Source organism: Pan paniscus, chromosome 10 (assembly GCF_029289425.2).
Source record: "Pan paniscus chromosome 10, NHGRI_mPanPan1-v2.0_pri, whole genome shotgun sequence".
In the NCBI taxonomy this organism is placed as follows: Eukaryota; Metazoa; Chordata; class Mammalia; order Primates; family Hominidae; genus Pan; species Pan paniscus.
The window spans coordinates 30626405-30650231 of NC_073259.2; the positions used below are offsets into that span (position 1 = coordinate 30626405).

Genomic DNA, 23827 nt, shown 5'->3' on the forward strand with positions numbered 1-23827 from the left:
TGATTACAGGCGTGGGCAACTGTGCCTGGCCGCCCGTTTTTGTTCTTGTTTTTTTTTAAGACAGGGTCTTGCTCTGTTACCCAGGCTGGAGTGCAGTGGCACCATCTCGGCTCACTGTAACCTCTGCCTCCCAGGCTCAAGTGATTCTCCTGCCTCAGCCTCCTGAGTAGCTGGGATTACAGGAGTGTGCCACCATGCCTGGCTAATTTTGTATTTTTAGTAGAGATGGGGTTTTGCCATGTTGGCCAGGCAGGTGTCAAACTTGTGGCCTTGAGGGATCTGGTGGCCTCAGCCTTCCAAAGTGCTGGGATTACAGATGTGAGCTACTGCGCTCAGCCTTAAATCATTATTTTATAAATTTTGGTTTTCCTTCGTTGAATTTTTGAAAGCAGCATATACTTGTAATGTTAGCTGATTGTCATCTGTGAAAGCTAAGGAAGAACTTCGCTATGTATCCTTCCTTTATTTCCACCATGGCCCAGAGTCCTTTACACTGCAGCCCTAATTCTCAAATTTGGCTCTATATTGGAATTGTCTGGGGAGTTTTAAAAAATACTGATGCCCGGGTTTCATTCTTAGGGCTTCTGCTTTAATTGGCCCAAGGAGCTCTGGGCATTGGGATTTTTAAAAGCTCCCAAGTGATTCTAATGTGTAGCAAACTTTGAGAATCACTGATTCACATCCAACAATCATGGAAGAAAAACATTTTCCTGTGGGCTGAAGCCTAAAGGTAATCAAGATAAATTTAGTGAATATTAGAAAGTTTAAGATGAATGATCCTTGCCTTTGTTTAATTCTGTTTGCTTGTTTTTTCAAATGTTCACAATCAGCGAAGGAACGGTGAGTACTGGGAGGCAGCCAGTATTTCCAAAGAATTCAAGAGATAGAGGTTGCAAATTCTCCAGATTTCTAGCCACTGTGTGGTACTTGGGGGAATGAGTTGGTGCACTCATGGTACCCAGGGAAAGAGTTACAAGAGTGGATGGGGCTCATGGAGATGAGTGCCAGAACTGGGGCCATCCATCCTCAGGAGGTGGCCCTCCCTGGCTTGCTAACCACCTCCTCTGCCTCAAATGTCCGGAAGCTCTGACATTAACACCCACTCATGATGGGTCTGCAATTCCACTACTCAGACACTCAAGCATTTTCCATATTATATTCCTTCCCCCTTTACCAACTGAAAACAAAAATAAATTGTAAAATCTACTGACCCAAAATGCCTTCCTATATTTTATAATTTATCCCATATTCTATATTATTTCCAAATAAATGGGTTACCAAATAGTTTGCCATAATGTCAAAAGCCCTGTTGACGCTAGCTACTAAATAGAGTGAAGAATGGCACCTATGGCAACACCTATAAGCAACAATTTATTTAATCAAGGGAGATTAAATTAACTGCCCAACAGTTATTGTAACTTTATGAGCACAAAAGAATTTAAAATATAGAACAGTTTAATCTGAAGGTTAAATTTCATTACAAAACAATAAAAAAGCCAAACAACTTTCAAAACATATTGACTGGCCAGGTGCAATAGCTCAGGCCTGTAATCCTAGCACTTTGGGAAGCTGAGGTGGGTGGATCACCTGAGGTCAGGTGTTCAAGACCAGCCTGGCCAACATGGTGAAACCCCATCTCTACTAAAAATACAAAAATTAACCCAGCATGGTGGCAGGTGCCTGCAACCCCAGCTACTTCGGAGCAAACTCAGGGAGACTTGAAGATTAACCTTGAACAGTTTGTGACTGTTTCAGTGGATTGGACATATCAGTTACTAAACTGAGTTTATGTTTTTGGCTAAGTGATGGAAAACTTTTTATTGCCTAAAAATGACGATCAAAGTTGTAGAAGTTGCTCTAAACATTTTCAAGGTCAGAGAAATACCTAGTCTCACTGAAAGGCTGTGGAAAAAATGAAGCCATGTTTTGAATAGGCACCATAAGTTTTGCATGCTCTATTTATTTTATTATTATTTTATTTTGAGAGGGTCTTGCTGTCACCGAGGCTGTAGTGGGGTGGAGCAGCCAGAGCTCACTGCAGCGTCAAACTCCTGGGCTCAAGTGATCTTCCTGCCTCTGGCTCTGAAGTAGCTGCAACTGCAGGTGTGCACCACCACGGCCTGCTAATTAAAAACATTAATTTTTTTTGTTTGGTAGAGACAGGGTCTTACTATGTTCACAGGCTGGTCTTGAACTCCTGGCCTCAGGCAGTCCTCCCACCTTGGCTTCCCAAAGTGTTAGGATTACAGACATCAGCCACTGCACGTAGCCTGCTTGCTCAATTTTAGGGATATAGGCCTGTTGTACTGCCGGAGAATTGCTGGTACCAAAACATGAATCCTACAAAAGGAAATTGCTAAGTAGTAGACATTGCCTGCTGGAAACTCACCTGAAAAAAGTATAATAACATTTGAAAACATATGCGTTTTCCACTGGCCCCAGAGAAAAGTAAAGAGGATACCCACTACCCATTTATTTCCAGAGTGGGTTCATTAACCTCTGAGCACCACTTGACTTGGGCAAGCTTAATATGCAATCAAAAATCTGACTTTAGGTAATACTGGCTGCTCTAAAAGGGGTGGTATTCTTTTCTCTTTCTACTAATGTACAAGTCAGAATGTTTGTTTGTTTGTTTATTTATTTTTGAGACAGAGTCTGACTCTGTTGCCCAGGCTGGAGTGCAGTGGCATGATCTCAGCTCACTTCAACCTCCACCTCCTGGGTTCATGTGATTCTCCTGCCTCAGCCTCCTGAGTAGCTGGGATTACAGGCATGTGCCACACCTGGCTAATTTTGTATTTTTATTAGAGATGGGGTTTCACCGTGTTGGTCCAGGCTGGTCTTGAGCTCCTAACCTCAAGTGATCCACCTGTCTTGGCCTCCCAAAGTTCTGGGATTACAGGTGTGAACCACTGCACCCGGCCCAGAATGTCCATTTAAAAGAATCTTATTCTTTGTATTTCTAAGGTGACAATATGCAAATATAGGAAATAATCAGACATGAGGAAATGATTTTGACCATCTAATAAATATGGTGTCTAGTCTCTGAGGCAGTGCTAATTATTCTAGTTTTGATAATTTTACATCAGGAAGGAGTAGACAGTTGTCCCACGGCAGTGGAAAAATATTTCTTCTACTCCTATTATATTTCATTCCCTCTACTGCTAAATAAATACAGTCCTGGAGGTAGGTGGTAGGGACAGTTAAAAAAGAAGGGTCAACATGGGAGAGCTGAATGCAAATTTTGGAAACTGAAGCTTATACTATTATTATTTTTCTTTTTTTTTTTTAATGAGACTCTGTCTCGTTCTGTTGCCCAGGCTGGAGTGCAGTGGCACAATCTCAGCTCACTGCAACCTCCGCCTCTCAGTTAAAACGATTCTTATGCCTCAGTCTCCCGAGTAGTAGCTGGGATTACAGGTGTGCGCCACCATGCCTGGCTAATTTTTGTATTTTTAGTAGAGATGGGGTTTCACCATGTGTCCAGCCTGATCTCAAACTCCTGGCCTCAAGAGATCGGCCTGCCTTGGCCCTCCCAAAGTGCTGGAATTACAGGCATGAGCCCCTGCACCCAGCTTATTACTGTTATTATTATTTTTTAATTTAAGAGATGATGTATTTCTGATTATACTGTGGATTCTTTTAAACCTCATCCCCTTGATTTATAGCTTAGTTTTACTTCTCAATACTTTCTTGCCTTTCTGTCTTACAGTTCATCTCTGAGAACATGTTTTGCACTTTTTAAAGGCCCTGCTGACGTTCTCAGTACCATTTTCTTTATAAATTGTTTTTAGTAACCTGGGACATTCTAAAGGTAAGTCATTCTATAGCTTAAGTTTTATCCACAGCTTTATTGCTACCATATTTTATTTGGCAAGTACTATCTTCATGGAAAGTACCAGTTAGACAGAAAAATCTAAATAGATTTTTTTTTGATTTCCCAGGAAATTTGATTTCCTTGAGATTAACCTGAGGCTTACTTTAACCTAAAGGTTATTATTAAAATTCTTGCCTGGGTGCAGTGGCTCATACCTGTAATCCCAGCACTTTGGGAGGCCCAGCGGTCGCATCGCTGGAGTCTAGGAGTTTGAAACCAGCCTGGCAACATGGTAAGACCCCATCTCTCCGAAAAAAACAAAAACAAAACAAAACAAAACAAAAATTAGCCAGGTGTGGTGATCCATGTCTGCAGTCCCAGCTACTCAGGAAGCTGAGATGGGAGAATCGCTTGAGCCTGGGCGGTCAAGATTGCAGTGAGCCGTGATTGCACTACTGCACTCCGGCCTGGGTGACAGAGTGAGACACTATCTCAAAAAAAAAAAAAAAAAAAAAAAGAAATTTTTAATAATCATTTCAGTTTTATCATTATGACCAAGCTATACATGATTTAGTACCATAAATGCCATTCTGTTTTTGCTTTGCATATTCATTTGCATAAACTAGGAATTGGGGAGATGAGATCACTTGGCTAAGGATTAAAGGACTAGAAACTCACAGATTCAAAATTTTTACCCAAGTCTGTCTAACACCCCACTGCTTTTCTAAACTCTTTTATTTTTTTCTCCATAAATAATAATCTGGCCTCTTAGAATATGTGATTTCTTATTTTAGAAAATTTAGACATGCGTCCTTTGGTCTAACTAGACTAGCAAACCAAAAGTATTTAAAATACTTGATTTTTAAAAATAGGTAAAACTTATCCTTCAGATGACCTCTCCCCCTACCATTTTAGAAAGGACACTTGAAACAATCTGTGTGGTTTGCAGTTGTTTTGGTAAAATGTGATTCACAACAATGACTCTGAAGTATCTTGTGAAAATGATTTGCCTTAAGGCTGGAAAGGGTAGATCCATATCTTAAAATTGACTTTGAAATTGTAGACCATTTGGTTCTTTCTTGCCTCATTGTAATTTGGCCTGTTTAGCAGTATGAGTATGTAAAATTCAGTACTTTCCATCTTTTTGTTGTAGATAATTTTGAACTCAATGCATAAGTACCAGCCAAGGGTGCACATCATTAAGAAGAAAGACCACACAGCCTCATTGCTCAACCTGAAGTCTGAAGAATTTAGAACTTTCATCCTTCCAGAAACAGTTTTTACGGCAGTCACTGCCTACCAGAATCAACTGGTGAGTGTACAGTTCACAATTTAGTTCCTGCATAAGAGAAGGATTTAGGAGGTTCTTATATTTTCTTGGAGAGAAGTGATATCCCAGTACTCAAAATGGATGTTCACTTTGCAGAGAGCTATTGAGTTTCAGTGCTAGGACCTCTAAGAGTGTGTTGAGTGACTGTATTACACTATATTTTCTAGAATCTCTACATTATGGGTCAGGTTTTTAACTGCCCACTTCCCCACCCACACCTACCCCAATCTGCCTTCTCACATTTTCTTCTCCAGAAGGTTACTTGCCTCCTTTTACTCCTCCTGGTAACATGTATAACCATGTTCTTGTTGCTTCATAAAATTTAAAAGTTCAGTTTCTCTGCTGAATTAAACACACCTATTCTATCCAACTGCCCAAACTGCTGATACTTTAGATATTTTGTGAGGTTTTATTCAGCTATAATTTAGGGTGAGATAATTCTGGTAAAATGATTTTAAATGTCTTTTTAGATAGTAAACTATAGTATGTAACATCAAGATATCTAATTTATATTATTGAGTTATATGCAGGGTGAGTATCCCTAATCGAAAAACCCAAAATCTGAATGCTCCAAAATCTGAAACTTTTTGAGCATTGACATGACACTCAAAGGAGATGCTCACTGGAGCATTTCAGATTTTAGATTTGTGGATTAAGGATGCTTAACCTGTAAGTATAATGCAAATTCCCAAATCTGAGAAAATCTGAGATCCAAAATACTTTTGGTTCCAAGCATTTCAGATAAGGGATACTCAACCTATATTTTTTACTCTCTGTTGTACATCACATTTAAAATTAATGCATTTTTGGCCAGGTGCAGTGGCTCACGCCTGTAATCCCAGCACTTTGGGAGGCCAGGGTGGGTGGATCACCTGAGGTCAGGAGTTCGAGACCAGCCTGGCCAACATGGTGAAACCCTGTCTCTACTAAAAATACAAAAATTAGCTGGGCCTGGTGGCACGTGCCTGTAGTCCCAGCTACTCGGGAGGCTGAGGCAGGAGAATCGCTTGAACCTGGGAGGCAGGGGTTGCAGTGAGCAGAGATCTCACCACTGCATTCCAGCCTGGGTGACAAAGCGAGACCCCCACCTCAAAAAAATAATAAAATTAAAAAAAATAAACTTAAATTAATGCATTTCTTCATCCATAGGGCTTATTCCAACTTAGTAAATATTTATCAAGGCCATACTAAGGGCCATGTACTGATAGACACTTCCCATACATTTTCTTCTTTTGTGCCCAGCGTAAGCTTAAGGGGCTGTGGCAGTACTACACTCCATAGGTGAGGAAGCTGAAGCTAAGAGAGGGTGAGTAACTTCTCTCCATCAGAAAGGACCAGAAATAGAATTCCTTTTCATACACTTCAATATAAAAGGAAGTCACATGCTCCGTTTACTTGACACATTCAGTTGTTTATGACCTCTCTGTGTCTTTGTATCTTGTGTTTGTTTCATTGGTCATAGGTAGCCAAGACTATTGCTCTCCTCTTGTCTTGATGTTGTTAGGTTTTGGGTTCTGAGTGAGTAGCTATTAGATGCTGCCTGGTAGATGGCTCAGAGTCCAGAGGAGGATGGTCACCTGGAAGCGAGGTGGTGTGGAGACCCTCGGGACAGGCAAGATGAAGCTGACATCACAGCCAGCCTCACAGAAATGAGGTAGTAGAAGCCTGGAAAAGGGATGTGGGCAGATGGCCAGAGTGGATGTATGTAAGGCTTACTCTCCTAGGATTTCTATACAACTTTGAGTAGATTTCATTTCACCAGTGGCTGCTGTTTTCCTTACCTAGCTATTAGGGCCAAGAACTGACCAGACCATTTTAGGGGATTGCTGTGAAGATCAAATGTAGTTGTGTGTGTAGGCTTGTTTAAGCCTTTGGAAGCTGTAAGGTGCTCTGTAAATAAGACGTGGTTATGATGGGGCTATCTCAGAAATGTCAAAAAAAGAATTTGTCACCATTTGTATTTTAAAATTTTAGTGGTGTATTAGTTAATGAGATAGAGAAATTAATGCATAATTGCTATCATGCTGATCATCTTATAGTAAAGGCAAGTATTGTAACCTTTGAATTATCTCCAAGATCATAACACAGGAGTGGAAACATTCAGAGAATGCCCAAACTAAAAGTTGGGGTTTAGATGGAAGCCTACAAAGGCCTGAAGCACTAATGCTGTTTCTTTGCGAATCTGGAACACTGAAACCAGCAATCCTGTTTTTAATTTATTTGAGGGCACGTGGGATGCAAATATCATAGGCTCCAAAAAGATTCCGAAAACATTCCATTCATTTATACTAATTGATTTCATAGCTTTTATGATATACACCATGCTAATATATTCTAACAATTTAAATTTATGCTCACTTAAGAAACCTTATTGATGTTTGGGAATAACATAGACACTTGTCATGTGGAAACCTCATTGCTTTTATCATAATTCTTTTTAAAGAGGGCCAAAGCAGGAGGAGGTAAATTGTTTTCCTCTTTATTTTTTTTAGTGAAAATTATAGAGATGAACAAAAATTAAAGTTTCTAGTAAACTTTAAAGTATAATGCCTGAGATTTGGTTTAATAGGTGAGAGAGCAAGACTACGTAAGTGTTGGCGGGACCTCTCATATCATAGGAGGGTCTTATTTACATAATACGAATAACAGCTAACATTTGGGTACTTACTATGTGCAAGACACCACTTGAATTCATAATCATACTTGATCTTCTCAATGATATCGTGAGATAGGAACAATTGTATTTTTATTCAGCATCGTACAGTTGGGGTAATTGAGGCACTAGTTAAATAAGTCATCTGAAGTGACCTTGCTCCTCCCATTGCAGATTTGAATTCAGGTGGTTAAGATTCAAGAGGGAGTGCCCTTAACCCCTAAGCTGTGAGTGCCTGCTGTTCCCAAAGAAGCAGAACTTCATCCTCTCTCAGCTCTTGGCCCTGATAAGCTCTGAGACATCAATTTTAGAGAGCATCAACTCTTTATGCTCATTTTTTTTTAAACAAATGTGCTGCTCACACCACACATCAGCAAGTGTAACACGATGATGATCATCCTAAACAGGAGGTCAGAATATCTGCTAGTACTCGCTTTATCCAACTGGAACCACATCTTTAATGACATTTTCTAATTTAATTCTTGTTTTTCTACTCGATTTTTTATTTAGAACAAATTTCAGATATACAAAAAACGAAACAAATAGTAAAATGAACCTCACATGCCTTCCACCCAGATTCAGCAATGCCAAATTTGCTTTTCCCCCAAATTTTCTCTTTCCTCCCTCTTCCTCTCTCTATATGCAAACATACTTCCCCTCTTCCTTCCCATTTTCTTCCCTCCCCTTTTGAAACTAAGTTGCATGCTTCCTGACACTTCTAAACACTCTGTAAGCCTATCCTGACAATTAGAACATTATTTTTGTAATCCCAACATCTTTATCACAGCTAAGAAAATTTATAAGAATTTGTTCTTTATATCACCTAATATTCAGTTTATATTAAAATTTTCAGGATAGACCAACTGCCCCTAAACCCCCTCTGAACTAGGATCCAGCTAAAATTCATGGTTTGGATTTATTACTTTTAATTTAGAAAAATCTTTCCACATTTTTTTCTAAACACCTCATTTAATTCTGACACTGTATGCCTTGAAGAAGGCCCCACGAGTCCCATTTTGTAGAATTAGAAACTGAGGTCAGAGTGGTTAAGACATTCACCCAAGGTCACAAATCTGGTAAGTGACAGAACCAGTACAAGGTTTTGATCTTCTGGGTTTTAATTCCTCCTTTTTGGTGGCATCATAATAGATTGCAAGGCCAAGGAAGTGGTGACCACTGACAGTGTCATCGAAAACTGACTTTGAAAATATGGGTAATGAAAATAGCTGAAGATAATAATACGCACATTTCAACATAAGTTGCTCCTTTGGCAAAGGTTTATTTCTAATTAATATCATAAATGGGATCAAAATCTAGCCATCAGTGCCCAGCTATTCTTTCTTGCATTAAGTATAATATTAATAAGATTAGTATGTCATTTCATTGCTGAGTAACCACAATGGAAGTGACTAAATTCAGAATTAATTTTCTCATAGATTCTACTATGTCTGAGTTTATATTTTGATATCCACCTTTAAAACCATAGCCCCTTGCACAAAGCCATATGCCTTTAAAATAGAAATCCAGTTAATAGTCAACAATTTGATTTGGTATCCTAACAGGCCAGTTTTGCAAATGGTTTATAAACCTCGTAAGACCAATCAAAATTCCTCTTGTAGGTGCTCAGTAAACATATGTGCAGTGAATAAATGAACTTGTGGGTTGGCATTTTCATTAGTCCTATGTCATTTTCTAAAGTTATCCTTGACTCTTTCTAGGCCTTCTACCATCTACTGTGACTTCACTGTTCTTTTCCTATAGCATACGATAATGTATCCTGCAGCATATAATAGCCTATAACATATAATAAATATATAGGAAATAAAGTAAATATATACTAGGTATAGTATTAGAATTTTTTCACATACAAAGAACAAAGAGGGAGGAGAAAAGAGAGGAAGATTTAAAAATTCACATTTAGGACCACTTTCATATATCTTAAGCTTTGGATATGACTGCTATTTTTATGTCTATTGAAATCCAAGTCAGAGTTTCCAAAACAATTTGTGAAAAACTTCCTCATTTATTGTGCCTTGTAGTTTCATTTATAAGTAATGAAAGTAGGACCTTTTATTTGCTATTTCTTTCTCTGGTTTTTGCAAGGGAATGATTGCATTTCTTTACATTATTGGATAAAAGCTAAATACATTACACTTTCAACAAACTATTTTATAATTTAAGATTGAAAGGTCATGCATTGTTTTTGAGCAGGCAGACCATTGCTGTAGAGTTGAAGTGTAGGTCAAGTTTCATTTTTAAATGCCTTTGGTCAGATATTTTCCTGCTAATTGGAGAAATGGTCTCTGAGGGCCAATTTTACCTTGTGGCTGGGAACGCTAGCTGGATTCAGAGTCCAGTGATATTATACAGAATAACCACTGCAAAAGGTCCCCTTCTCTTTTGCACAGCAGGTAGTGTCAAAATCTGCCCTCCACACATTTACTTAAAGATAATAGAGATGCCAAAAGAGTGAACATTTTGGTTAGGAATTGCATTATGTTCTATATTATTTAAATACATGAAAAAGCAGGGTTGTGTTTTGGACTGAATTAGTAACTTGGATATATGTAGACCCACACTAAACAGTAGCATTTCTTAAGCACATACTACTAACCTTGCTTGTTAGTGTTTTCTCTTGATGAAGTGAGAAACATTGCTGCTTTTAAGAATTTGTGAGTTATAAAGAAGCCATATCTCTGGTTTCTGTACATACAATGTTTGGTAGCTGATTTATTTTTGATACTTCTTTTAGGATTACTTTTGATAAACGTGATTTGTTCAACAACATTACAAGCTGCAGGCATCCTCTATTCGGACATGAATGAAATGGTGTCCACCTGAAATCACTGTCTGTAACTCAGCTTCTTTTTCTCATCAGTTCTCAGTGTTTTTTTTTTTCAGTTATCCCAAATTTCATAAAGAGATGTAAAACTACACCTTAAAAATGAATTTCTGTATAGCTACTGGTCTTTATTTAAATATTGTGGCATAAACTCTATGTCTGACCTTTTAAAACGTATGATTACCTAGAATGTTAAAATTTTGCTATTTAAAAATTATTTTATCTTAAAATTTAAAAAGTGAAATGCTTTTCCTGTAAATTCATGGTTTCACTTAGTTCATAATTGGTGAAAAGGTGAGATCATATTTCTGACTGTGCTTGTTCTTGAGGTAAAGCTCAACAAATACTTGTGGGATTCTTAATTGTGGACACTCTAGTAGATTCAGAGTCTAGTGACAGTGGGCTACAAGGAACATGGTGGGCTCACAAAGAAGTTTAATCCACAATCTCTGTGCTGCTAATTATTAATACCCCATAAAAGCTGTTCAGGAATGTGTAGCATCAACCCAGAGCTCCCATACAATTTTAGTGATAATAGATCCATTCAGTTTTTTTCTGCTGTCACGTGCAAAAGCAATTATTTTCCCTAGAATTAGATTAAATAGAAATAGAGAAAGTAATTGTTTTGAATTCTTTTTCTAATTAGTGCACTAAAATTAAATCATTGCTGTAGCTAATTGGTAAATCTGGGTGTATAAGAGCACCTGTACTATTCTTGCAACTTTCCTGAAGTTTGAAATTATATCAAAATGTAAAGAAATTTCCACTGATACTCCTAGGAATTATGAAAGTTGGATTAAAATGATATTAGCAGTAGATAATTCTCATAATGAGAGAAAATTCGAAGACATCTGAAAACTCATGTTGAATTTAAGTTACTCCTTTGCTCAGAGTATGGCAGTATTATTAGATATGGTGACACATCAATTGAGCAACACGTGTTTTGAGAGTATGTATTTTCTGTGGTATTAGAGCACTGGAGAATTTAAGATAACTTCTCAATCATATTCTGAGCCAATAGTCTTTATCTTTTGAAAGAAGAACAAGAAATGTGATTTTCAAAATTCTTTTCAGAGATAAAATATGTCAAAAGTCCATCTTTAATCATTAGAACAGATAGGTAATACCTTCTACCCTTTTCATTTGTAAAGACTCAGAAAAAGCTTGATATGATTCATATCTTAGAGAGATGGCTGTAAAAAGTTCTTTCAAAATGAATTTTTTATCAGATATATTATCTGTTGTTGTCTGTAGAAAATTTTATCCATTGGCAAGCCTGTTTACTTTTCAATTTTATAAATGTGCTATTTAAAGGCAGCCTTACCTTTATTGCTCCACCTCACAGTTTCAGTTTGAAATTTTCATGTGGGTTTGATTTACCCTTAATGTCTCTGTTGGAGGTGGTGTCACCTTCTTTAGCATCATTTAGAGCCAGTTCCAGCTCTGATTAGCTGTGCATGTCATCCGACATCTAGCGCAGTGCATGGGCATGGTGATTTATCCTCATTATTTGCTGATGAATTATTGTGAAAGCATATTAATGAACTATAAAGTACTTCAGAAGTAGAACGTATTTTAAGTATAGTTGTTTGTTACAAAGAGACATAGCTCATGTCCTGGAGGATTTTAAAATCTTGTTGATATTTGTAATCGTAGACTCTATCGATTGCCTGGGCTTTAGAGGATGTTTATAATTTATTTCAAACAAAAAAATATTTTCCCCTTCCCTCCCAAAACTGACTTTCAAAAACAAGTCCTAGTTGGAATAAGTGGATGAAACAAGGCTTCATTCTTCAGAGAGTGGTAGTTGTGTGTGAGAAGGTTCGCTGTAAACTCTTTCCTGTATCTCTCTTCATATATATGTCTTAGCTGTTGCTGTCCATGAGAACAGGTTTCTGATTTATGTAGCTTATTTGCTTCCCTGTTTACCAATGCTCATAGCATAGCTATTTTCTTCTAACTGCTCAACAGTGAATGTTCATGGACTAAAAATGAGCATTTCTGAGGCACTGTCAAATTTTTTAAAAATTAATATTATCAAAGAGTTAATCTTATAATTTGCCAGTGTTATTGATAGAGGAGTCTTTCTGGCTGGGTTAGTATGGGGGGTTTCATTTTAAGCGAGGCATAAATAGCTTCTTTGCAGCTTGTGCCTTGGTTCTGAAAGTCTTCAGAAACCATGAAAAAGAAAAAACCTGAAAAAAGAAATTCCTCATGTGTTAACAGTTTAAAGTGTTCTATAGATATACTTTGACTGGGGAGAAAGTTGCTTTTTGGCAAGAGTATTTCTTTTTTTCGTCTTCTTTTTTTTTTTTTCTTTTGAGACAGAGTCTTGCTCTCGCTCTTGCCGCCCAGGCTGGAGTGCAGTGGCGCGATCTCGGCTCACTGCAACCTCTGCCTCCCAGGTTCAGGTGATTCTCATGCGTCAGCCTCCTGAGTAGATGGGATTACAGGCTCATGCCACTATGCCTGGCTAATTTTTTATTTTTAGTAGAGACAGGGTTTCACCATGTTGGTCAGGCTGGTCTCGAACTCCTGACCTTATGATCTGCCCACCTCGGTCTCCCAAAGCGCTGGGATTACAGGCGTGACCCACGGTGCCCGGCCTGGCAAGAGTATTTCAAACTATCTGTTTTGATTGTGTACTCCTTACTTTGAAAGAAGAAGACATGCCTGTAACTTTTTTCCCCTGTTAAGAATCTTTAGCATGCATTTCTCTCTGGAGATGAACATGTGTTCTAATTTTGATACTGAGAAGCTATGATTCCTTAAAGGTTTTCTTGGTTCTAATTCAGTTACTGACCAGCTGAATCTTGGCCCTTGTGCTCTTTGAGTCTGTGTGTGATTATCTGTCAGATAAGACCATGGGCTAGATGGTCTCTCAGCTTCCTTTCAGCTCTAACAATTCCAGTATTTTCCATGTTGAGTATCTTTTAATCAGTGTTTCCTTTATTTTTTCGTTACAACTTAATGTATTCTCCTTCAGAGGCATGGGGCATATAATTTCATGGATCTTTCTACACTAATATTAGTACTATGGGAATTCTGAATACCACAGCATGAGCATTTAATATTTCAGACTGTGATTATTATTAGAATGTGTTTTTCCATAAAAACATAGAGTTTATAAATAACATTTCATGGAAGGATAACAAAAGATGGACTAATTTGATTCTGATTTAGTCCAATGGAAAGGGAAATAGGAGAAAATTTATATTCAGAAGGCTTTATGTCATGTATTTATGTCATGTATATCAATATCATATTGAACATGAGGCTATTATTGGCCATTTTACCTTTTATCTATTATGGTGTGTGTATGTACTCACAGTACTAAAAAAGATGTCACCAAGTCAAATGCATTCTTTCTTTCATTCTCTATCAATGCTGGAATTCTGCATAATTCTCCCATTTAGGTGGTTCTCCCATTCCTCAGTTCAGCCCTAGCCTTTGACATATCATATAATATATTAAATACTGCACACCCCAGTTCACATCTACTTTTGCCTCAAAGGCTCCCGTCCCTAATTGTATCTATCTGTCAACCTCCAGCCTGTCCTCAATACCTCCTCTCTGAGGCCTTCCCTTACCATCCCACCTGGCTGGGATTTGTCCCTCTTGTGAACATGTGTAGCATTTTCCACCCTTCTCACGACACTGAGAAACATTAAGATATTCTTGGTGTGCTATGGAGAATGAAGAAACTATTTATGATTTTACTTCCTTGACCTCAGAAATGATATTGTTTTGTACCCATTCTTTCTCCAGATAACGAAGCTGAAAATAGGTAGCAATCCTTTTGCCAAAGGATTCTGGGATTCCTCCAGGCTCACTGACCTTGAGAGGTAATGAGAATTTTCTGTTTACTTTCTTGTTCAGATAAGATCAAGAGAAGAGGGAGTTTGTAACAACATGCTCCTTTCGACACCAGAGAATCATAACCTTACTATATATAGTCTTCTATTCTCTGCACCCTATTCCTTGTACATATGCAATTGCCTAAGTCTGACAGCTACTGTGACTGGATCTATTATATGCTTAATTTCTGAGTGAAATAGTTTCTTTGGTCAGGACATTTATTCTACTATAAAAAATAGGGCTTTGTTGTTATTAAAGACTTAGTCCTCTTGACATTTTTAAGCTTCATGTCTCAATGAGTGGCAGTCTGTAGAGAAATAGAACCTTGATAGCTTTTTACCTTCCCAAGTAGATATATTTGCTAACACAAAGAGTGTAAGGGTAGTTGGGGAATTTTAAAACAAGGAGATGTAATTTAATTCAAGGTCACATAATTTTACCAATATAGTAGACTGCTTTTATTTAATAGGAGAGACATCAGGCGTCTAAGAAGACAAGTGAAATCATGTGCCTGTAACGTACCCTACTTTTTATTCAATTAAAATGGTTCATGCAGTTTGAGACCATTGAGGTGATGAGTAATGACTATATGGAGATACATATTTTGCCCAGTATGAATGTCAAAAATTGTTTTTCAAAGAGAAGATTTTTAAACCTAATTGATTATTTTTACTTCTTAAACACACTAATTCTTTTATGTGGCCCAATGTCTTGATTGACCAGGGAAGTTCCCTAGCCACCAGAACCACTGATTTTCTTATCTCTACATCTGTGTAATTTCCCTACTAACTGCTGCACATTTCTGCTGCACTCTTTGTTACCTACATAGCCACATCTGCTGACCTCAGCACTTCTGTCTAATGTATCTTGGCAACTCAAATTAAAAGATAATTACATATTTTAACAACCTCTGTCTCAGCCTTCCTAAGCCTTCCCAAATGGCAGAATGTGAGGCGGAGGTTTGATTTAGGGGAACAGACTTAGAGGCTCAGTGGGGAAGCAGAGGAGCAAGCAGGAGAGGCTGAATGTTGGCCAGGAACTATGGGATTTGAGCAGAAAAGAAAGATTAAATAGTTGGAGAGCTGGACAAATTGGTTGGAAGTGTTGGGATCAGGAAAAGAAACTTGAGCTTGTGATTGAAAATCCATTGCAAAGGGCAGAGAGAAGGCAAGTGGTAACTCTCAAATTAGGTGGGATACAAGTCACTGAGAATGTGGTACCAGCAGTGTGGGCAACAAAGGAGTCCACTTGCAAAAGACAACTTCATTTAGGCATGACTTTATTTCCTGTTTCTGAGGGCCAGAAGCCCTGCTGCAGACCGGGTTTATGCAGTTGGGATTGTTATAAGTGAACTTTTTCTCAGTTTTATTCAGGTATTAAGTAAGAATGGAGACAATGATGCAGTGGGGTGATAGTGATCTGTTTTTATAGTGTGTGTCATATTTTCTGTCTCAGACCATGGGGGTACGCATGATATATTGGGAGAAAAAAAAGTTAGGGCTTAGAGTCTCACCTCTGCCTTTTCCTGGGTGAGTGATCCTGGAGAAGTCACCAGACTTCTGAGTCTGTACACTCATCTAGAAAATGGAAAAAATAACCCTGCTCACCTCAGAGGTTTATTCTGAGAATCAAATAAGCTGGCATTTATGACAGCATTTTATAAATCTAAAAATGTAAAATAATTACAAGTTCTTCATCTTGTTATATGAGCATTTCATCTAACCACTTTTATCCCATGTAACTCTATGTTTCATAGTCTTAATAAACTACTCCTAGAGTAAAAATAGCCTTGTAGTTGCACATTGGTTTACAAGATAGGAGGTACTCAGTCTGACTGCTCTTTAGAACGGCAGATTTGATAATGCATACGGCCACATTTTCCACTTATTGGATAAGCATCCTGATGCGGGAGCGCTCACATGTACATGAAGCTAAGTAGCTTTCAATGGTCTGAGGGCAAAGACAGCACTCTTATATGACTAGCTGAAAGTTTGCAAGATGACCTAAGTAGTGTGAAATTGGCCGAGGTTTTGGATTTCATTTCCAGATATTTAAGTCTGAATTTTTCATAAACAGCCCTTGGGGATGGGACAAATCAGATCAATTGATCTTTAGAGACCTAAAGAAATTAAATTAGTCTGGAGTCAGTTACTGCACTAAACCATCCAGTAATTGAATTGCTCCTTGTAACTGATTGAAAACAGCCCTATCCTTAACAATATAGGGAGCTTTTCTTTATAAGAGATCTGAGAGAAAAACACATCTTTTTATGACATGATGACAGATATTGCACTTTTCTAAGCTAATTGAATATGATGTTATAAATATGTGGCCTTAATGATTTCAAGTTTCCTGTTTCAGATTTACAGCTTAATGTGTGGGACACCCAAACAAAAATGCCATTAGGATTGGATCTGTTTGCCTGTACCTCTAAATTCACAGTTTTAATCCTTCTACAGCTACACAAGCTTTTGAGATACTCTTAAAGGTGTTTTAATTTTCTTGCTCTAATTTTACTAGGTTCCATTGAGGTACTTGAATGTCTCACTTTGTGTGTAGCCTTACTCTTCAGGGACATCGTCTTCCTCATTTCTAAAAGAAAACCCACCTCACTGGCAAAAATAGAAAGTGTTTTCATTACTGCTTTGTAATAGACCTACTATGGTCAACCAAGAGGCAAACCAAAAGCCCAGAGGGATATCTTTGTATAATCTAATGTCTAGTTTCTCAGATTGGGAAAACAATTATTGGCTGGTTCCATATAATAACAAGCTTTAGACAGTCATTCAGTTGGCATTTTATGTTTCTTTTCTGGGGGGATGTGGTTCACTTTGTCCAGTACACAAAGGCACAGTGTTACTTCTGAGAAAAGAAAAATAACTGGGAGGAGTTATCTATGTTTTATTCAAAATTAAGTTTCTTTTATTAATTTTTTTCTTTTTACTAAAAGAGTTTGTGTGCATTGCCAAAATATCAGAAAATACGGACAAGTAAGAAAAAGCATAAAAAAGCAGTTAAACCCCATTTCCTTAGAAATGACCCCTGGCAAAACCCCATTATATATTCTTTCAGATACTTTCTTATGCACGTATGAACATTTACTTCCTTTAAAGTTTATCTTGTCAACCATATTATTTTTAATTATTTCTCCTTAATATAAATAGATATATGTCTGCAGCACACTTTTTATTGGCTTTCTAATTTTCCATTATGTGCCGTAATTTATTTGACTAATCCTATGCATTAGTTATTTAGGTTTCTGATTTTTTGCTGATACAAATAGTGCCAGGAGGAAAATACACATCTTTACACATCTTCTTAATTATTACCATGAGATAAATATCCACAAATTAAAATGCTGAGTCAAAGGATGTATTTTTTTATCATAGTATTATTTTTAATTGTTTAAAAATTTAGAAAAAGAACCCAAATATTCAATAATAGGAGAATGGTTTAATAAAATTCATAGTCATGCAATGGAGGTTTTAGAAATTGTGGTAAAATATACATAACATAAAATTGACCATTTTAACCATTTTAAAGTGTACAATTCAGTGACATTAAGTACATTTATGATGTCACATAACCATCACTGCTATCCGTTTCCAGAATGTTTTCATCATCCCAAACAGAAACTCTGTATCCATTAAAATAACTTCCAATTTACTTTCCCTTCGAGACCCTGGTAATCTGTATCCTACTTTCTGCATCTGTGAATTTATCTAGTCTGGGTACCTCATGTAAGTGGAAAGATGTATAGTCATGAGTCACTTAACAGAAGGGCTGCATTCTGAGAAATGCATTGTTTGGAGATTTTGTCATTGTGAAAACATCATAGAGTGTATTTACACAAACTCAGATGGTACAGCCTACTACACACATAGGCTATTTGGTATGGCCTATTGATCCTAGCCTATAAACCGTACTGTGCTGCATGTTACTGTACTGAATACTGTAAGCAATTGTAATGCAAGGGCAGGTATTTATGTACCTAAACATTAAAAAGGCACAGTAAAAATACAGTGTAAAACATAAAAAATGGTACACTTGTATAAGGCACTCATCGTGAATGGAGCTTAAGGTCTGGAATTTGCTCTGGGTGAGTGGTCAGTGAATATGAAGGCCTAGGACATTACTGTACACTACTGCAGACTTTATAAACACTGTACACTTAGGCTACACTAAATTTATAAAGAATATTTTTCTTTAAGAATAAATTAACCTTAGCTTATAACTGTTTTACTTTCTAAACTTTTTATTTTTTTTAACTTTTTGACTCTCCTGTAACATTTAGATTAAAACATACACATTGTACAACTGTACAAAAACATTTTTTCTTTATATCCTTATTCCGTTAAGTTTTTTCAATTTTTTTTTTTTTTTTTTTTTTTTTACTTTTTAAACATTTTTGTTAAAACCTAAGACATAATCACACACATCAGGCCTACCCTGGGTCAGGATAATCAATATCACTGTCTTCCACCTCCACATCTTCTGTCACTGAAGGTCTTCAGGGGCAATAACACACATCTCCTGTAATGATAATGCCTTCTTCTGGAATACCTGCCGAAGGATCTGCCTGAAGCTGTTTCACGGTTAACTTTTTTTTTTTGATAAGTAGAAGGAGTACACTGTGAAATAATTATAAAAATTATAGCATAGTACATATACAAACCAGTAACATCATTGTTTATTATCATTAATCAAGTATGATGTATTTTATACAAACATGTGAGTAACATGTTGTGCTGCTGCATTATGATGGCTATGATGTCACTAGGTGATAGACATTTTTCAGCTCCGTTCTGATGTTAGGGGACCGCTTTCATATATGTGAAACATTGTGGGCTGAAACATGACTGTATATGTTTTTAAGGCATTTTATGCATACTGCCAAGTTTCCTTCAGGAAAGGTTGTTCACAGCAGTTACCATTCCTTTACACCTTTGTCCGCCATAATCATCGTCTTTTCATCTTTGCCAGTTTCATAGGTGAACATTTGTATTTTCTCCTGGGAATTGGCCTGTTTATGTCCTTAGGTTTTTTTTTTTTTTTGGATTGTTCACCTTGTTCTCTAAATGAGCTGTAAAAGCTACTTATGTATCAAGAGTATTAGTATTTTATTGTTCATATATGTTGGAATCATTTTACCAGTTTGAAAATTAGCTTTTTATTTATGCTTTTGATACATAGATGGTTTTATCACCAAATCTGTTGCTCTCGTTCTTTGATTTCTATCCTAGAAAACTTTTCTCACTCCAAAATAATACAAACATTTACTATAGATTTTTTAATCATCTTACTGCTTTTTAGTTTTTCATTTAAACCTTTGACTTGTGTAGTATTTATTTTGGTAAACATTATAAAATAGACATACAACTTTATATTTTTTACAAGTGGCCTGAATACTATTAATATGTATTTACTAACGTATTCATTTCCCACTTATTTTTCATTCTCCCTTTGTCACATGCTGTACCAAATTCTTATGCATACTAGTTCTTACAGTCTCTTTGTTGAGCTGCCAGTATCATATTGTTGTAATTTTCATAAATTGTAAATACTTGATATTTAAATATCTGATATGGCAAATCCCAATCATTTTTACTTGTCATTTTCAAAGTTTCTTGATATTCTTTTATCTTTATGCTTCCAGTCTTTGAAATCTTTTTGTCAGGTCTTCTACATAAATGTTACAGGAATTTAGCTTAGGCTTGTGTTGAATTTATATAATAACCTGGGAGGGAAAATTGATATCTTTACAGTGATATCAGTATTCAAAGACACATATTCCTATTCTCATCTATGAATATGTAATATGTTTGTCCTCTTTCCGAAATCTCCTGTGTTATGTAGCACTTTGCCATTTTCGTGTTTGTATGTTCTGCACAGATGTTCTTAGGCACACATCTAGGCCTATGAGAGCTGCTCTGTCTGATACAATAGCTGCTGGCCACAGGTGGTTAGTGAAGATGTGAAATAATACTGTTAAGTGTGCAAACACACAAGCAGGTTAACTAACTACCAAAAACCACTAGAATTTGAAGACTCAGTATGAAAAAAGTCATTTAAAAAATATCAATTAGATATATTGAAATAATAATTTGGGTTATTATGTTACATAAAGTATATATTTTTATTTTTTTTAATGTGGCAACTGGGCTTATCTAAAATTACATATGTGACTCACATTACATTTTTATTGGAAAACACTAGAGAGATTTTTGGAGGTGCTTACTTTTGTAAAGAGAATTTTAAATTAGAAATCTGCCTAATTTAGTCTGCAAAAAGCTGTTGATTCCTATGTGTCTTTGGCATTGTGCCATTTTACTGAACTTAAAAAATCAGTTTTAATAAATTTTCATTTCAGTCTCTTGTGTTTTCTAGTTAAATTGCTATATCATTTGCAAAAATGATGATTTTATCTCTTCCTTTCTAGTAGTTATACTTTTAAAAATATCTTTTTCTTGTTTTATTACACTGATTGAAATTTCTGGGACACCATTGAAGGATAATAATAGTTGGTATTTTTCTCTTGTTCTTGATACATTGCATATGGTTTTTGGTGGCTGTTGGTTTCAGAAGAATATTCTTTATTATACCAAAGCAATAACTTTCATACCTAAATTAATAATTTTTATCTTAACATTAATTGAATTTATAGTAAATGCTCTTTTAACATCTATTGAGATTATTTCCTTTTTTAAAAATTTTAAATGACATTATAATATAGTCATATTGTCTCTGTTGAACCATCCTTATATTCCTGCCTGGAATTTTTTTTTTTTTTTTTTTTTTTTTTTTTGAGACAGAGTTTTGCTCTTATGGCCCAGTCTGGAGTGCAGTGGCGTGATCTCAGCTCACTGCAACCTCCACCTCCCAGGTTCAAGCTATTCTCCTGCCTCAGCCTCCCTAGTAGCTGGGATTACAGGCATGTGCCACCACGCCCAGCTAATTTTGTATTTTTGGTAGAGACAGAGTTTCTCCATGTTGGTCAGTCTGGTCTTGAACTCCCGACCTCAGGTGATCCGCCAGCCTCGGCCTCCCAAAGTGCTGGCATTACAGGCTTGAGCCACCGCGCCCAGCCCTCCTGCCTGGATTTTATTTGTTTTTCTTAAATTACTGGATTTAAACTACTTATATTTTATTTAAGACCTTTTGTATCAATCTTGAAACAATTAGTTGATTTTGTACCTTCTCTTGTCAGTTGTTGGTATTGGTTTCTGCTAATTTGTTCAAATTAATTGAAATCTTTTCCTTCCTTTTATTGTCAGAATCAGTTTGAAAAGCAAAGAAATGATGATTTACCTGAAGATTTTATAAATCTTGTCCATAAATTCACCTGGGTGCAGTATTCTTTTGGGGAATACCACTTTAACAACTTTCTTAGTCTGTTCCATTGTTTATTGGTCAAATATATGTTAATGTCTGTCCCACGTAACTGTTTTTGTCTCAAGTTCTACTTTAATCTTATATGGCTACCCTTTTTAAATTTTTGCTTTCTTTTGTTTACCCTTTAATTTTTAAAAATCCATAGGACTACAGCAATATTCTCTCTCTCATCAATATCCTGTCATTTTCATTAAGAAGAAAACAACCCTTTCTTGACCCCATTTGTCTTCTGAATTACTGACTTTCCCAGTTCTCTGCTCCTTCTTAAAGTTCCTCAGAAAAAGTTTTATATGTTCTCTTTTCCCATTTCTTTCCTCCCTTTCTGTCTTCTCCTCTGCCTCTGAGACATCCCCACTACCCTCTAGTCCACCCTTATCAAAGTCACCAGTGATCTCCTCATTGCTAAACCCAGTGGTCAGTTCTCAGACCTCATCTTCCTTGGCCTGTCAGCAGCCCTTGGCACAGTCATTCATTCTCTCCTCTTTCCTTTCTGGAAAGAGGCTTCCCAGACCACTCAGTCTTCTGTTTTTTATTCCACTTCATTTACCATGCTTTCTGTATGTCCCTCATTGGCTCCTCCTCATCTCATTCATCTCTAAACACCATGTGTTCCAGACCTTAGTCCTTGCACTTCTCTTCTCAGTCTACATCTGGTCTCTGGGTTCTCTGTCTCGGTTTTATGCCTTTAAGTACCATTATATGCTGATGACTATTGGACCTACATTTCTGGTTCTGGCCTCTCCAGATTCAAATATCTGACTGGCTATTGCTTTTAATTTTCCCTGTCCCCCTAAGAGCACCTCAGATTTCACACACCTATAACTGGCTGCCTAACCACACTCCTCCACACCTACTCTTCCCTTACTGTTCCCATCATAGCTGCTCATAACTGCATCCTTCCCAGTGTTCTGGCCGAAAAACTTGTAGTCATCTTTGACTCTTCTTTTTCTCATATTTTACACATCCAAACAATTAACTCATCTTGTCAACTAATCCTTCTAGTCCAGAGGAGTCCAACTATTTACGGTCTTCACTGCTACCACTCTTATCTAGGCCACTGTCCTTTCTTTCCTAGATTATTACATTAATTTTCTAACTGATCTCTCTGCCTTCATTCAATATTGGCCTTATTTTTATTCAATACAGCAATCAGAATAATCTTTCCAAAAAAAGGAAGTTTGATCCCATTGCTCATACTCAGAGCCCTCCAATTCCTCACCTTCTAATTTAGGGTACAATCCAAAGTCCAGACAAGGCCTCAAAGGTTCTGTAGAATCTACCCCACCTGACCCAGTTGCCTCTCTGAACTCTACTCTCCTCTGCTTGCTGCCTTCACCACACAGACCTGATTACATTTCTTGAACACGGCGAGGGCTGTCCCAGCCTGAGGGTCTTTAACCTTCCTACTGGATTGTGCTGCCCTGCACAATGGTCAAAGCCTTTGCGTTTTGTTTCCTGACCATATCCTCAGATCCCAGAATAGTGTCTGGCACACAGTGAGCACCCAAATATTTGTTGAGTGAGTGAATGATGTGTCTTTATAAAAACAGCATACAGAGTAGCTGTATTTTTAAAATCTTATCTAAGGGTCTTTATTTTTCAATAGAAAAACTTAACCCAGCTTCAAGCATTATGATAACTGATATGTTTGGTGGTGCTTCTTTGAACCATTTCTGTTTTCTGTTTAATATAGCTATTGGCTTTAGTTTTTAATCTTTTTCTGTCTTTTGTTATATTTATCAAGTTTTTTTCCCTTTATTATTAACAATAATGGCCAACACTCCACATGTGCCATGTGTCAGACAGTGGGCTATATATATATATATTTTATTTCAAAATAATCATATAACAAAGAAACTTATTCTTATTTTGTAGATGAGATCACGAAAGCTTTGAGACTAATAATTTATCCAAATTCCTATGATTTGTGATAGC

General features: G+C 36.9%; 1 protein-coding gene across 1 annotated transcript in view; it reads left to right on the forward strand.

The window, feature by feature from the left end:
* The window catches only part of LOC117975399 (T-box transcription factor TBX20-like), a 60464-nt gene that overhangs the window by 9158 nt on the left and 27479 nt on the right, over window positions 1-23827 (forward strand). The window contains exons 2-3 of the mRNA XM_055096519.1: window positions 4971-5129; window positions 14411-14487. Of these exons, the coding sequence (XP_054952494.1) occupies window positions 4971-5129; window positions 14411-14487 (236 nt within the window). The remainder of the gene's footprint in view (window positions 1-4970; window positions 5130-14410; window positions 14488-23827) is intronic.